Source organism: Perognathus longimembris, chromosome 15 (genome assembly GCF_023159225.1).
Source record: "Perognathus longimembris pacificus isolate PPM17 chromosome 15, ASM2315922v1, whole genome shotgun sequence".
Classification (NCBI taxonomy): domain Eukaryota; kingdom Metazoa; phylum Chordata; class Mammalia; order Rodentia; family Heteromyidae; genus Perognathus; species Perognathus longimembris.
In genome coordinates this window covers 13294376-13309562 of record NC_063175.1, presented here as the reverse complement: position 1 = coordinate 13309562, position 15187 = coordinate 13294376, and the positions used below count along the sequence as shown (strand labels likewise).

Genomic DNA, 15187 nt, shown 5'->3' with positions numbered 1-15187 from the left:
CCGGGGATCCCGCCGGGGGCCCGCGCTCCGGAGCTGCTCCGGGGATCCCGCCCGGGGCCCGCGCTCCGGAGCTGCTCCGGGGATCCCGCCCGGGGCCCGCGCTCCCGAGCTGCTCCGGGGATCCCGCCCGGGGCCCGCGCTCCCGAGCTGCTCCGGGGATCCCGCCGAGGGCCCGCGCTCCCGAGCTGCTCCGGGGATCCCGCCCGGGGCCCGCGCTCCGGAGCTGCTCCGGGGATCCCGCCGAGGGCCCGCGTCCCGAGCTGCTCCGGGGATCCCGCCGGGGGCCCGCGTCCCGAGCTGCTCCGGGGATCCCGCCGAGGGCCCGCGTCCCGAGCTGCTCCGGGGATCCCGCCGAGGGCCCGCGCTCCGGAGCTGCTCCGGGGATCCCGCCGAGGGCCCGCGCTCCCGAGCTGCTCCGGGGATCCCGCCCGGGGCCCGCGCTCCCGAGCTGCTCCGGGGATCCCGCCCGGGGCCCGCGCTCCGGAGCTGCTCCGGGGATCCCGCCGAGGGCCCGCGTCCCGAGCTGCTCCGGGGATCCCGCCCGGGGCCCGCGCTCCGGAGCTGCTCCGGGGATCCCGCCCGGGGCCCGCGCTCCCGAGCTGCTCTGGGGATCCCGCCCGGGGCCCGCGCTCTGGAGCTGCTCCGGGGATCCCGCCCGGGGGCCCGCGTCCCGAGCTGCTCCGGGGATCCCGCCCGGGGCCCGCGCTCCGGAGCTGCTCCGGGGATCCCGCCCGGGGCCCGCGCTCCGGAGCTGCTCCGGGGATCCCGCCGAGGGCCCGCGTCCCGAGCTGCTCCGGGGATCCCGCCGAGGGCCCGCGTCCCGAGCTGCTCCGGGGATCCCGCCGGGGGCCCGCGTCCCGAGCTGCTCCGGGGATCCCGCCGGGGGCCCGCGCTCCGGAGCTGCTCCGGGGATCCCGCCCGGGGCCCGCGCTCCGGAGCTGCTCCGGGGATCCCGCCGAGGGCCCGCGTCCCGAGCTGCTCCGGGGATCCCGCCCGGGGCCCGCGCTCCGGAGCTGCTCCGGGGATCCTGCCCGGGGCCCGCGCTCCCGAGCTGCTCCGGGGATCCCGCCGAGGGCCCGCGCTCCCGAGCTGCGCCGGGGGCTGAGATGTCTGGATGGAAATGGGAAGCCAGCCCCAGCCCGGGCAGAAAAGTCCGTGAAACCATTATTTCCTCTTATCCACCGAAAAGCCAGAAATGGAGCTGGAGTTGTGATTTTGATTTTCTTTTTTCCTCAAGGCTTTTTCTCTTGAGCAAATAAACCACACATGCGCGCGCGCGCGCGCACACACACACACACACACACACACATACCCCGAAAACACCCAGGCCCCGAGTGCCAGCCCCAGTACCAGCACCAACTTTTCTTAATTAAAATGAGAAAGAGAAATAATAGGCTGTCACCCTAAACTTTCTTTTTCTTGGGGGGAAGGGGGGTGTCGGTCCTGGGGCTTGAATTCAGGGCCTGGGTGCTGCCCCGGAGCTCTTTTGCTCCAAGCTCGCACAAGCCACAGATCCAGTTCCTCCTTTTTTGGTGGTTAATTGGAGATTTGCACCGACTTTCCTCCCCTGGCTGGCTTCAAACTGTAATCTTCAAATCTCAGCGTCGGTCTAAAGCACTGCCCCCCCCACCCAGCCAGAGGATGGCAATTAATTATAAGCTGGCTGAAAGGATTCCAACATTTTCCTTTTCATTTTTCTTTGATACCTCACTTTCTGCCATTATCCTCTGAGTGTTTTTTCTCTTTTGTATTATTATCTTCAAGCAGTTGAATAAAGCAGTTTCAATTTCACACGCCTGTTCACGTTTCTTCATCTGTATACATAGAGAGAGAAAGAGAGAAATACCAAGTCGCGAGAAGACCACCAAGAAGCCAGACATTTCGAAATGGAAAAGCAAGGTTTTATGGCTCGGGCCTCCTCCTACACACCATCACAGCAGAGTTTAGGAGGAAGCCCGGAGCTGAAATTTCACAGGGTTTATATAGGCAAAAATCACAAAGTTACAGTAATTAGTAATTAGAAGTTGGAACAAAAGGGTTATTGTCTCAGGGCTAGAGACATTCTGGGGTGATTAAGAGTTAGCAGGGGGGCTTCCTGCAAAGTTAATTAGTTGTTTACACCAGAAGATATGGCAAATCTGCTTGTCTCAGGGCTTGCTTATCTCAGGCTAGCGCAGTCATTTCCTAGAATCTATGGGAATCTAAGTCAGCTATAGAGCCTGATTTCAAAAGTTTATGGTGTAGCAATTTTAGCACAAATGGTTTAGATTCAGCACAACCAAGTTAGTTACTGGAATTCAGGGGGGTTCTGGGTTACTTATAGTTTAAACAATCAACAAACAGGGGCTGCCTGAAAATAGAGTCGTTTTGGCATATATATATATATATATATATAATCTTTATCCACTAAATCTTAAACTTATTTAAAATAGAGTCTGTTTCTCATTCAACTTTGAGCTCTCAAAGAATAAGGTTAGCACATTCCTGAGCCTGAGAAGTCCCTGGAACAAATATTTGTAACATAAATTAATGCCTGTTTGACATCCTTTTCAAATACGTTGCAATTCAAATGAAGCTATTGTTGATAGCTGTGCCTTCAGGACTGAACTTATTCTTTGGTTCAACCAGAATGCCATAGTCATGGTCCTGAGACTAATCAGTGTTCACCACAATGACCCCAACCACCCTAACAAACAGGCCACTGTTCTTGACTGACAGGCGTTTGGCAACAACTGCCCAATTTGCCACTGTAGGCTGAAGTGAACTCAGGAAAGATTGTCTGAATTAAGCCCCAGCTCAGTGGGGCTCCATTTATCCTGCTGTTGTGCTCCAAGAGCCAGTGACCCAGACTTTGGCCTGCTGTGAGAAATGCCCACAGGGGAAGGATGGTAGGGAAGTTCTGAGACTTTCCAAGGAGATAGAAATGTCAGTGTTAGCAACTGTAAGGTCCTCTCCCTGAGGGCTACATGCAGATGCCCCCACCTCATTAAGTCTCCACCCAGTTACCTGGGTAACCTGCAGACCTGGAGGCAGTTACCCTCCCTTTCCCTGAGGTCACATCCTAATCCACCTGGCCACACCCCTTGCCCCTGCCCTAAATAAAGCAGGGCTGGGTGGGGGTTGCGCTCTCTCTCTTCTCTCCCTTCTCTCTGGCCATGGATCATCTTGGCCACAGGCCAGCAGTTCGGTTTTAAACTTTCTCTCCTGCCTGAATACCGCGTGGCGTTCTCCTTTACCGGCTACCTACTTTAAAAACCTAACAGCAACCAAATAATCAAAGATCAGTATCAGTGCAAAACACTGATATTTGAGGCAACGAGATAACAAGCTAAAGGGTGTTTTGAAGTAAGACATACTTAGCTCTGGAGCCTGCACAGCTCCAGGATCTTACCCATCGGTCTTTGAGCCTCTCAATTTTGTTTTCTCATTCAAAAAAAAATGTTCTGGGGTTAGAGGCATGGCTCCGTTTGTAGAGCACTCGCTAATGAGCAAGAGCATCTGGTACCTAGTTCAATTCCTGGTCTTGAGCCTCCCCTCCCCCCCAAAAAAAGAAAAAGTTCTAAAATGGGCACCAACGGCTCAGGCCTGTAATCCTACTACTCAAGAGACTGCAATCTGAGGATCGTGATGTAAAGCCATCCTGGGAAAGAAAGTCTATGTGACATCTACAACAAACTGCCAAAAAGGCTGGAAGCAGAGCTGTGGTTCAAGTGGTAGAGCACTAACTTTTAGCAAAAGAAGTTGAGCCCTGGGCTGGGAAAACGGCCTAGTGCTAAAGTGCTCACCTCTTATACATGAAGCCCTGGGTTCCTCAGCACTGTTAGCATTTCCCTAGCCTCAGGTCCTCAGCTCCTCCCACTAGCCCCCAGATCCACCCATACCTAAAGAGCCACTCCTACTCACTACCTACCTACTTCCCCTTTACCCCCAGAGAGAGAAGCTGCCACTTGGATAAGGTGCAGACACCTTATAGCTCCCTCTCCTGTGGGAGCTATGGCCCCACAAATAAACCTCCTTATGAACCTTCTTCTCCTGTCTGTGATTATCTCCGCATGCTCCTCTGGGATGGCCAGGACCTACCCTTTCAAGCACCACATATATAGAAAAGGCTAGAAGTGGCGCTGTGGCTCAAGTGGTAGAGTGCTAGCCTTGAGCAAAGAAGCCAGGGACAGTGCTCAGGTCCTGAGTTCAAGGCCCAGGACTGGCAAAAAAAAAAAAAGTTCAGTCCTGAGGTCAAGCCATAGGACATACCATTTTTGGGGGGGAGGGAGGAACTGGAGGCATGGATCAGTTGGTAGAGCACTAGCCAATGAGTGAAGCATCAGGTACTGAGTTCAAGTTCCGATCTCAGGTCAAACACCCAAAAAGGAAAGGTGTTAAAATATTTATGAACTCAAAGATAATGTATTTACACACACAATGTCTGTATTGCATTAAAATTTTTATTCAGCTGTTACCCAATATGCACTGCTCTTTGAGGGGAGGTTCTTTTTGCACTTTATTCTGCAAAAGTTAGCAAGTGCCCAGTGTATAGTAGACAAGTAATAGCAACCATAAACAATGATAGCTAACAATGATGGACTAATACTTCATGCCAAATACTGTTGTAAACAGTAGTTTACTTATTCCTCCAATAGCCTAGAAAGGAGCTACCATCATAACACAATTTTACATATTGAGCTGGGAATGTAGCTTAGTGGCAGAGTGCTTGCCTATCATGCATGAAGCCCTGGGTTCAATTCCTCAGCACCACATAAACAGAAAAAGCCGGAAGTGTTGCTGTAGCTCAAGAGCAAAAGGAAGCCAGGAACAGTGCCCAGGCGCTGAGTTCAAGCCCCAGGACTGTCAAAAAACAAAAGCATACATATTTTAGGTACCTGTATTTTAAAGTTTATTGCCAGGTGTCAGTGGCTGATGCCTGTAGCCCTAGCTGCTCAGGAGACTGAGATCTGAGAACTGTGGTTCATAGCCAGCCCCAACAGGAAAGACATCCCCAATTAACTACCAAAAGTTGGATATGGAGCTCTGGCTCAAGTGGTAGAGTGCCGGGCTTCGCTCTACCCACCCCCATCCACGTGGGAGGGGGTCCTGGGCTTGTCTGTCTCTTCCGTGTGGGATCCATTCTCGCTCTCTCACGTCCCCTGGCCAGTCGGGATTAATCGCGGAAGCGGGGTCCCAAGGCAGCCTCAGTTCGCGTCTGGTTGCGAGACCCCATGCCCACAAGCCCAAGGAAAGACACAGGCATGTGGGAGTCCTGGAGAAAGCCTCTGGGGCATTCTGATTTATTCAAATGAGGAGCCAACAGATATACCCCCAAAGGCGGGCACAGGAGAGGAGCCACTGGTTGGCCATAAGGGCTGTCTCTCAAGAGATGTTAGGGGACTTCCTTTAAGGGCGGAGACCCAGCCCCCCAAGGCCTGGATTCTGGGGTCCGGCCATCAGACACGTGCTCACCCCCAGAGGTGGGGGCTTCTCTTCCTGTCTAAGGCGGAAGGGGAGGGGACAGGCTAAAGCCAGCTGTCCCTCTTAAAGGCACAGCTGTCCCCAAAAGTAGAGGGCCAGCTTTGAATGGAAAAGCTAGGAGAGAGTATTCAATCCCTAGGTTCAAACCCAAGTACTAGAATGCATACACAAAATGTTAGTTGGGCTGGGAATATGGCCTGATGGTAGAGTGCTTGCCTCGTATACATAAAGCCCTGGGTTTGATTCCTCAGTACCACATATACAGAAAAAGCCAGAAGTGATGCTGTGGCTCTAGTGGTAGAGTGATAGCCTTGAGCAAAAAGAAGCCAGGGACAGTGCTCAGGCCCTGAGTTCAAGCTCCAGGACTGGAAAAAAAATAGTTCATTCATTGAACTTTTTTTTTCTGTTTATGTGGTACTGCAGAATCAAACCCAGGGCTTCATGTATGCTAAGCATGCACTGTACCACTAAGCCACATTCCCAGCCTGAACATGTTTTTTAATTTATAAAATTGTTTTCTTTTGGTTAGGACATCAAATTATACGCGCTTCATTAAGGTGAAAGAAAGATGAGCAGAATTAGTCACCAGTAGAGTAATAATGAGAAAAATGGTATATCTTAGAAATACCTTCATTCATGTAGAACAAGAATAAAGAGAACAATTTATACAATATTCAAGAAAGAGAAACTGGGTACTACTGGCTCATACCTATAATCCTAACTGCTCAGGAGACTGCCATCTGAAGACGGAGGTTCGATGCCAGCCCAGGCAGGAAGGTCCATGATACTCTTATCTCCAATTAACCACCAGAAAACTGGGTGTATCACTGTGGCTCAAAGTAGTAGAGCACTGGCTCTGAGTGAAGAAGTTCAGGGACAGACCCCTGGCCCTGAATTCAAGTCCCACGACTGAACAAAAATCAAAGCTGAGGGCTGGGAACATGGCCTAGTGGCAAGAGTGCTTGCCTCATATACATGAAGCTCTCAGTTCGATTCCCCAGCACCACATATATAGAAAATGGCCAGAAGTGGCGCTGTGACTCAAGTGGCCAGAGTGCTAGCCTTGAGCAAAAAGAGGCCAGGGACAGTGCTCAGGCCCTGAGTCTAAGGCCCAGGACTGGCAAAAAAAAAAAAAAAAAAAAAAAAATCAAAGCTGGAATGGAGGTGTGGTTAAGTGGTACAGCACTGGTGGCGAGCTAAAAAAGCAGAGTGAGCGTGCAAGACTCTGAGCTCAACTCCCCCCCCCCTCAGAATTTCCTGAGATAGAGGTGCCCTTTGAGACTCAGTATAAAGTAGTAAACATGAGTTTGTTTCGGAGCTTATTAGGATGGTTTGGGGTTTGCAAGAACTGGAAACTCAGGGGCTGGGGATATAGCCTAGTGGCAAGAGTGCCTGCCTCGGATACACGAGGCCCTAGGTTCGATTCCCCAGCACCACATATACAGAAAACGGCCAGAAGCGGCGCTGTGGCTCAAGTGGCAGAGTGCTAGCCTTGAGCGGGAAGAAGCCAGGGACAGTGCTCAGGCCCTGAGTCCAAGGCCCACGACTGGCCAAAAAAAAAAACAAAACAAAAAAAAAAAAACAAAGAACTGGAAACTCTGTTGGTAGTGATGGTGAAAGCACTGCTGCTGTCCCCATCTGTCTTCGCATCTAGCCTAGTGGTACAGTGCTTGCTTAGAATGTGCAAAGCTCTAACTTTGATCCCTATCACTAGGGGTAGAAAAAGTAAACAGATGGTAGTTGATAACAGGCCTAGACAAAAGGGATTACTATTCCATATTCTTTTTTTTTTTTGGAGACAGGATCTGCTGTGTAGCCCAAACTAGCCTTGAACTGCTGGCCCTGAATTCAGAAGCCTCTAGCCTCTGCCCCTGAGTAGCTGTTTTGGTGGAGTGGTCCTGAACAATCCTTTTGAGGGGAGGAGGGATGTGTCTGTGGGCATATATAATCTGAGTGGCTGCCTGGTCTACCTTAGGTTTTTGTCTCATACATCTATTCCTTTTTTGTTTGCTCCTGCACTTAAGGATATTTTCTCAAAGAGTCCGTCCTGCATCAGCCTTTTTGGCTGACCGATCTTCTAAGCAGCAGCTCAGGTAGCTTTTTTTCTTCTAAGTAACAAAGCAGTCCAAAGCCAGCAGAGGGCAGTGCAGGAGAGATGGCTGAATCCTTTAGGTCCTACACAACCCTTGGGCGGTGGTCATTTGGCAATTTCAATCTCCCAGGACTCACACTTCGGCCAAACCCTAAAAAAGCCGACCAAGTTGTATACAATTAAAGGTTTCAGTTTACAAAGAAGAATCTGTAGCTATTAGGGTGATGATGTCTTCTTTTTGGAGGGGTGGGGGAAGAGGTAGTGGTGGCTCTGTCCCTGGGCCTTTTCACTTAAGGGGAGCACTCTACCACTTGGGGCACAGCTTCACTGCTGGATTCGTGCTGGGTACCTGGAGATGAGTCTCATGGCCTTTGCTGCCCCGGCTGGCTTTGAACCGTGCGCCTCAGACTGCAGTCTCCTGAGTGGGATTACAGGCGTGAGCCACCGGAGACCGGCCTCGTTGACGTCCTCTGGTCACCTGGTCAAACGTGTCTGCACGTTTCTGGCTGAATCACGTGCCTGAGGGGACCCAAGCGTGCTCTAAATATACAAGATAATTGAAACCGTCCCGATAGCTGAAGAAAATGAAAAAGAAATCCATCCAAAGAAGCAGGCAATAGTGAGAATGTCTCCTTCGGCGGGGGAACAGGAGGGTTTGAGAAGGCCTGGCTCTCCAGCCCGGCCCGCCCGCCCGCGGCGCCGGCGACGCTCCCCGCGCCCGCAGCAGCACGCAGGCGTCCCGACGCACGCCTCCCCGCTCGGCGCTCCGCTCGCCATGCCTGACGGCGTTCGGCGTTCGCCGCTCGGCCCTCGCGCGTGCGCACTGCGGTTCCTGCCCGTGGCCGCGGCCGGATCGGGAAGTGTCAAGCGGGAGCCGCGCGTCCCCGCCTCCGCCGCTCCCGCCGCCCCCGCCGCCCCCGCCGCCGAGCCCTGAGGCCCTTCCCCAGGCCGGGCCCAGCCGCCATGACGAACGGTGAGACCCAGGGCTGGCCGCGAAGGGGGGCCGGGGCGGGGGGGGGGTGGGGGAAAGGACCGGGGAGCCAGCGTGGCGGGCGGAGCCCGGACGACGCGGCCGCTTCCCCGCCCCCTCCCGGCCCCGACGCGCCCGGAGGCCCCCACGACCCCCCACCCCCGGCTGCACCCGCACCCGCGGCCTCCGACCCCCACCCCTGCCTGCCTTCGCTTTCCTTCCTTTTCCGTTCTGGCCCTCGGGGCGCGGGGTAGCCCGTCACCCCAGAACCCGTGCTGGCTGGCCCCGGGGAGGGTGTTGACATTCCCCGAAGTGTGCGCGTGCGTGCGTGTGCGCGCGCGTGTGTGTACACGTGTGCACAGGGAGATCCCATCTGCAGCTCCTGGTTGGTACAGCGCAGAATGAAATTCGACGCTCCCTTTCCCAGATCCTGCAGCCGGCTTCTTCACATACTTCGTGTAGTGGTTGGTTTGTCTGTTTCTGAATCCCTGGGCAGGGTGGAAAGCAGCCCCTTTATGGTCCTGAGAGTCGGTCTTAGGGGAAAGGAGAAGAGAAAGACCTGTAGGCCGTGTAATTTGAGGGCCACAGGAATGCTTTCGTCCGCAGTACCTCGTCCACACCTCTGGCACTGGAGATCCGAATTTCACTGTGAGGACTTGGGTATTTTCTAAAAAGAAGACTTAGGAGGGAAAGAGTAGCACAGAAAGATAGCATTCTTCATAAAAAAAATACTATACATAGCTCTGAGTGTTTGTTTTTGGTTGTTTGTGTTTTTTTTTAAACTGGAGGAAGTGTGGTCCCAAAGACAGCCATTGATTAAATCAGTGTGTGTTTGGAGCTTCCTGAGTAGTCTCAATATCTCACAATACTACACAGTAAAAGAAGAACGTTACTGAGAGGAAGAATATAATCTGAGAAGTAAAAGAGCATTTTAGCTTAGTAATTTTGGAATCAATTTTGTCTTTAGTCAATTCATTTTGTGTACCTGTATAGCTACTTAATTGTATTACTATTGTTTTAAGAGGCAAGCACTCTTGCCACTAGGCCATATCCCCAGCCCTACTATTGTTTTAAATATGTAAATTAAAGCCGGGTACCAGTGGCTCAGGCCTGTATTCCTAGCCACTCAGGAGGCTAGATACAGTTATTATGGTTCAGTTCCAGCCTAGGCAAACAGACCTGAGAGACTTCCATGTTTGAGAGTCTAACCCCCAACTAACCACCATAAAGCCTGAAGTGGAAGCTAGCCTTGAGGGAAAAAACCAACCTAGAGTGTGAGGCCTTGAGTTCAAGCCCCATCACTGGCACAAAAAAAGAAAAGAAAAAAGACTTAAAGCTTTCCACTATGGTCCAGCACTGGTAGGTCACACCTGTATTCCTAGCTACTGCTCTAGAGGCTGTTTGAGGATTAAGGTTCAGGAAAGTCCATGAGACTCTTATCTCCACTTAATCACCAAAAGGCCTGAAGTGGAGCTGTGGCTCAAGTAGTAAAGTTCCAGCCCTGAGCAAAAGAGTTGGGTAGCACCCAGGCCTCAAGTTCAAGTCCCAGGACAGCTTTGTTTCCCCCCCCCCAAAAAAAAAAGAAAAAAAGCTGTTGCAGTTTTTGTTGTTTGTATGCTTGGAGAGAAAGTCTTTCTATGAGTCCCAGGATGGCCTTGAACTCCTACCTTACCCTCCTTAGTGCTGGAACTATAGTTGTGTACTTTTGTGCAGGGCTGCTATTTTTGTTTTTGTGTTTTTTCCCTAACAAGTTACTATTATTCTGTGGTAAGTTTTGTTTGTCAATATCATTCATAAGGTATAAGCTAAATATAAGAAAATTGAAATAATGAATATACCTAGTAATTTCTATTAAGCTTTATTTCCTAACATACCCTTTATCAATAGATGAGATGTGAAAAACTTGGATAAACAACAAGTTCTCCTTTATCACTAGAGAGATTTATAATATGTTTAATTCTGAGGAAGGGAGTGAGATGGGGTATTGATAGGTAGCTAAGGCTGGTTGGTCTTGAACTCCCCTTGTAGCCCTAGGCTACATGGGGTCCTCTGCTTCCTCTCCAAGGGCAGAGATTATGAGTGTGTGTGTGTATGTGTATGTATGTATGTATACATACATACATACATGCTGGTACTTAAACTCAGGGCCTGGGTCCTGTTCTTTAGCTTTTTTGCTTAAGGCTGGCACTCTACCACTTGAGCCACAGGTCTGCTTCTGGCTTGTAAATAATTAATTGAAGATTAGAGTCTCTTGGTCTTTTCTCCCCAGGCAGGCTTTGAACTGATCTCAGCCTCCTGAGTAGCTATGATATGAGCCATTGGTTCCCTTCAAGTGTTTTTTTTTGGGGGGAGGGGTTGTCAGTTGTGGGGGCTGTCTCTGAGCTTTTTTGCTCAGGTCTACTACTCTGAACCACAGCACCACTTCTGGTTTTCTGGTAGTTAATTGGAGATAAGAGTCTCACGGACTTCTCTGCTCAAGCTGGCTTCAAACTGTGATCCTGAGATCTCAGCCTTCTGAGTAGCTAGGATTGCAAGCATGAGCCACCGGTACCTGGTTTGTTTCTTTTTTAGACAGAGTCTTGCTAAGTAGTGCACTTGCTGTGGAACTCAAGCTGGCCTCACATTTACATTCTTCCTGCTTTAGTCCACTGAGTGCTGAGATTACAGGGTGTGCTTCACCTAGCCCTGCTAATATTTAATTATTTATGCTCAAGCAAAAAGATGAACATCTTTTCAACCTATTGCCTGCACTGGTCATTCCTGGGAGACAGATTCCACATAAACAAATATACTTTTCTCAGTGTGTCTAGTTCTTGAAAGGTGATAGGAGGGGCCAATAAAGTTATAAAGGGGATATCTGCCTGCAATTTGGGAAAATATGGTAACGTTGTTGTTCCTCTGAAATGTTAGCACTGCCAGTTGAGGTTGTCATAGTGATGCTGTATCACATTCGGTCCTTTCTAGAATTCTCTGCAGGATCTCCTATCCCAAACTAGATCAACACCAAACATTTTCTTCTTTTTATGACAGTGTACTCCTTGGATGGGATTCTGGTGTTTGGTTTGCTTTTTGTTTGCACCTGTGCCTACTTCAAGAAAGTACCTCGTCTCAAAACCTGGCTGTTATCAGAGAAGAAAGGAGTTTGGGGTGTGTTTTACAAAGGTAGGTCATGTCTGGGCAGGGAGGGAAGATGTCGCCTCTGGACAGTATACTGCAAACTAGAGATGTAATAGGCTGGGATTGTATTTGAATTCACTTTTAGGGGGAAAAAATGGCTGAGATTGAGTCTGAGAGTATGCAAATTAATGCACGTATCATGGATCTCTTAATATAAAATAATCATTTCAAAATGGAGAGAGGAGGTAAATTGCAAATCAGTTGTTACTTAAAACATAATTGTAGCAGGGCGCCAGTGACTGAGGCTTGTGAACCTAGCTACTCAGGAGGCTGAGATCGGAGGATTATGGTTCAAAGTCAGCCTTGCCCCTGAGACTCTTATCTCCAGTTAACCCCCCAAAAGGTAGAACTGGAGCTGTGGTTCAAGTAGTAGAGCACCAACCTTGAGCAAAAAATGTTCAGGGACAGTGCCCAGGCCATAGAACAAAAGTGTACAAGTATTGGCTGTGATGCTACACAGCTGTAATCTGGGAAGACTAATGAGAAAGATCTTGAGTGCCAAGCCAGACCCCTAAAGGGGCGGCAGGGTTCTATACAATGAAGTACTTTTAGATGGGTCTGGAATCCCTGCCCTCAAGTGGAAGGAGTATTTTCCTACTGATTTTTCCCCCTGATTTTCTGGAAAGCAAACATGGGAATCTCGATTAAGTTGCAGTGTCATTAACTTGAATGCATTTTTATGTTTTATTTGGTCTGGAATCCTACCTGCCTGAATGTTTTTCAAAATAGGGTAAAAGAAAACAAATGGTATATTTACATAAAACCTAGAATATAGGAGTAATATTTTTAAGGTATTCCCAAATTCTTGGTAGGTCTCTTCCACTGTAACACTTGACCTTTTCACAATAGCGCTTTGAAAGGCGACTTTTTCTGAAGGCCAGGCTGTGATTGCTTCTCTCTCTTCTCTGCTAGCTGCTGTGATTGGAACCAGGCTGCACGCTGCAGTGGCAGTTGCCTGCGTTGTAATGGCCTTCTACGTCTTGTTCATAAAATGAATTTCAAAGTGTTCAGCTTACCAGCTGCCAGCCAAGGGGATGGACGCGAAGAGCCTCGCAAAGGACCCAGTGTGGGAGAGTTATGAAAAAATCAGAGTCCCCAGGGTGCTACCACAGCATCTGCCCCTGCCAGACCTGGGGGGAATTCTCCATGGTTACAAACATGGCTTACGATTCAGAGGATTCCAGAAAGCCAACTTCCTTCGATCTGTGTGTCAATCAGTCCTCAGAGGCAAGAATATTGTCTAGATAAATTATACCCCCTGGTAATATGTACTTCCTGCTTAAAAATTTGTCACTCTACACTGGGGTTGTAGCTCAGTGGCAGAGCATTGGCCAAGCATGCTCCAGGCCCTGGGTTCGATCCCGAGTGTTGCAAAAAAGAAAACGGAGGCTCATTGCAGAAGGACATAGGCTGTGTGCAGACTTCTTGGAAGGAGAGATTATTTTCAAGACTTGGCTTTTTCACCTGGTGACTGTTGACAAATTCTCTTTTTGGTTTCGTGGCATAAAGAGAAAAGATGAAGCACTTTGCCATGTGGTCATAGAATCTGAGTGTCCATGAAATTTGGGAGTTATCTATCTGGAAGGAGGGTAGAAAGCAGTGACTGAGATAAGAAAACATCTTCTGTTCAGCAGTATCCCCAAGACCTTTACTCAATCAAATGGTATATAGAAAAATGAATCCTTTATGTCCTAAAGCTTTTCTGTATTTTCTAAATTACTTAGTGCTAAATACTATAACTCAGTTTTAAATGCAACCATCAAAGGAAGAAGAAACTATTGAAAATATAATTAATATATTTGCAGTTATGGTAGAAATGAGTTAGTATATCAGTTCATATACTAGTATATTCATCTAGTATAAGAATTTATTGTGAACATAGATGGAAGTTCTAATGTTATAAAATATACAAGTTTATTCTTTAAGTCTGGGTTATGGCAATTTTGGGCTACTTGTTTCTCTTGGCCAACTCTAATCACTGCAGTATTTCTTTTCATTGTTGGGAAATTCTATTTACTGGAAGAATGTGAGAAACTCAAATGAAAGAGGTTGCTGATGTTTGTTGGCATGTGAGAACACTTCACAGAATCCATATTTTCTGAAGTAAAAAAGGAAAATAGAGCTTTGTGATTGGAAATGAAGAATTTTTCCATGGCGTACCATAACTCCTGACTGAATGAATCATTTTAGATGACTCTGAAAAAAGGGAAGACTTCATTCCCTCCTCTTTCTGTCTGCAATAGAGTCAACTGTTGGATTTGTGACATCCAGAACTTATTTAAGGGGAAAAAAAACCAACAGTAAATATAGAGAGACATAGATATTCCAGTTCAGTTGTCCGTTACAATGAAGTTTAACTATGGACAAGTTAGTGGCAATTGGCCTTGTGTGGCAATAAATTACCTTCTGTCTTTATTCCGAAAGAATAAAAGCTGCTTTGAAGTTTAGGTTCAGAAATGCAGAGTTGAATGCAGAGTCGAGGGCTTCTAGACATATAGAAAGTCATTAAGTACTTAAACACAACGTGTCTAATCATCTCTAGAGTTGGGACTGTTACCTCTTCAGGAATTGGTCCACAGGGTAAATTTCAATGATTCATATTTTTTCCATGGTCATTTCTGAGAATCTTTTGCATGAGAGAAAGGAAATCTAGTGGAACAGGAAAGAAGAGTTACACCTTGTAAGTGTGAGTTCGGGACTTGCTTGCCATTGGAATCTCAGTCCCTGGAAACAGGTTCAGCATGTTTTGCACTTGTTATTTTGTAGCTTTAATGACTTGTTTTCTAATAGGGCTAATGTCTGTAAGTTTACTGCTTAGAGCTGCTTCATATTTTAAACTAGTTTCACTCTACAGTTCTAGTTAAAACCTACTTTTGCAGCTTCCTAGGTGGGTCACCTTGTCCTCAGCTCTTGAGTTGTTAAATGTTTTGAGAAGTTTTCATACCAGAATGTACCAAAAAGTGCACAAGGTTCAGGTAATTTATAGCGAGAAGCGGATACGCAGCAGTTAAATAGAAATTTGCTTAACTCATTACTTTGGTTGGTTTTTTGGCTGAAAATAATAAGTTTTTCCTCTGCAGGAGTGTTGTAGGGGTGGAGATATGAGGATAGCAATATCGCCTCAAATTCAAACTGGCATTACCATAAACCCCATGTATCAGGGTGTAATGAAGTCAGCTCTTTTTTTATAGCTGAAATACAGGTTTTTTTAATTCATTGTCTGCACAAATCCTTGAAAATAAAATCTTTTTCCCTACAGTCTTTGTCAGTTTTGTTACATAATGCATTTATTGAATTTTGTTCAATGCTTGAGTTCTGCCCATAGTACAGTTTTTAGTTCATATTAGTGAATACCATTGTCTTCACTCATGAGGGGCCTTGGAAGTATTATAGTTCAAAATATATTATGGCCAAGCTTTCTCTTTTGAGGGAGGTGAATATATTGATTCATATATATGAATAAACTTTGAAGTGTATTGAGGTAG

At 48.2% G+C, this 15187-nt stretch overlaps 1 protein-coding gene across 1 annotated transcript; it reads left to right on the top strand.

Moving 5' to 3' along the window:
* The first annotated feature begins 8417 nt into the window (after positions 1-8417).
* Positions 8418-14960, top strand: Tmem167b (transmembrane protein 167B). Its single transcript, XM_048363727.1, has 3 exons — positions 8418-8528; positions 11556-11687; positions 12615-14960. The coding sequence occupies exons 1-3, from the start codon at positions 8519-8521 to the stop codon at positions 12695-12697; spliced, it is 225 nt and encodes a 74-aa protein (XP_048219684.1). The 5' UTR covers positions 8418-8518; the 3' UTR covers positions 12698-14960.
* Positions 14961-15187: the final 227 nt, after the last annotated feature.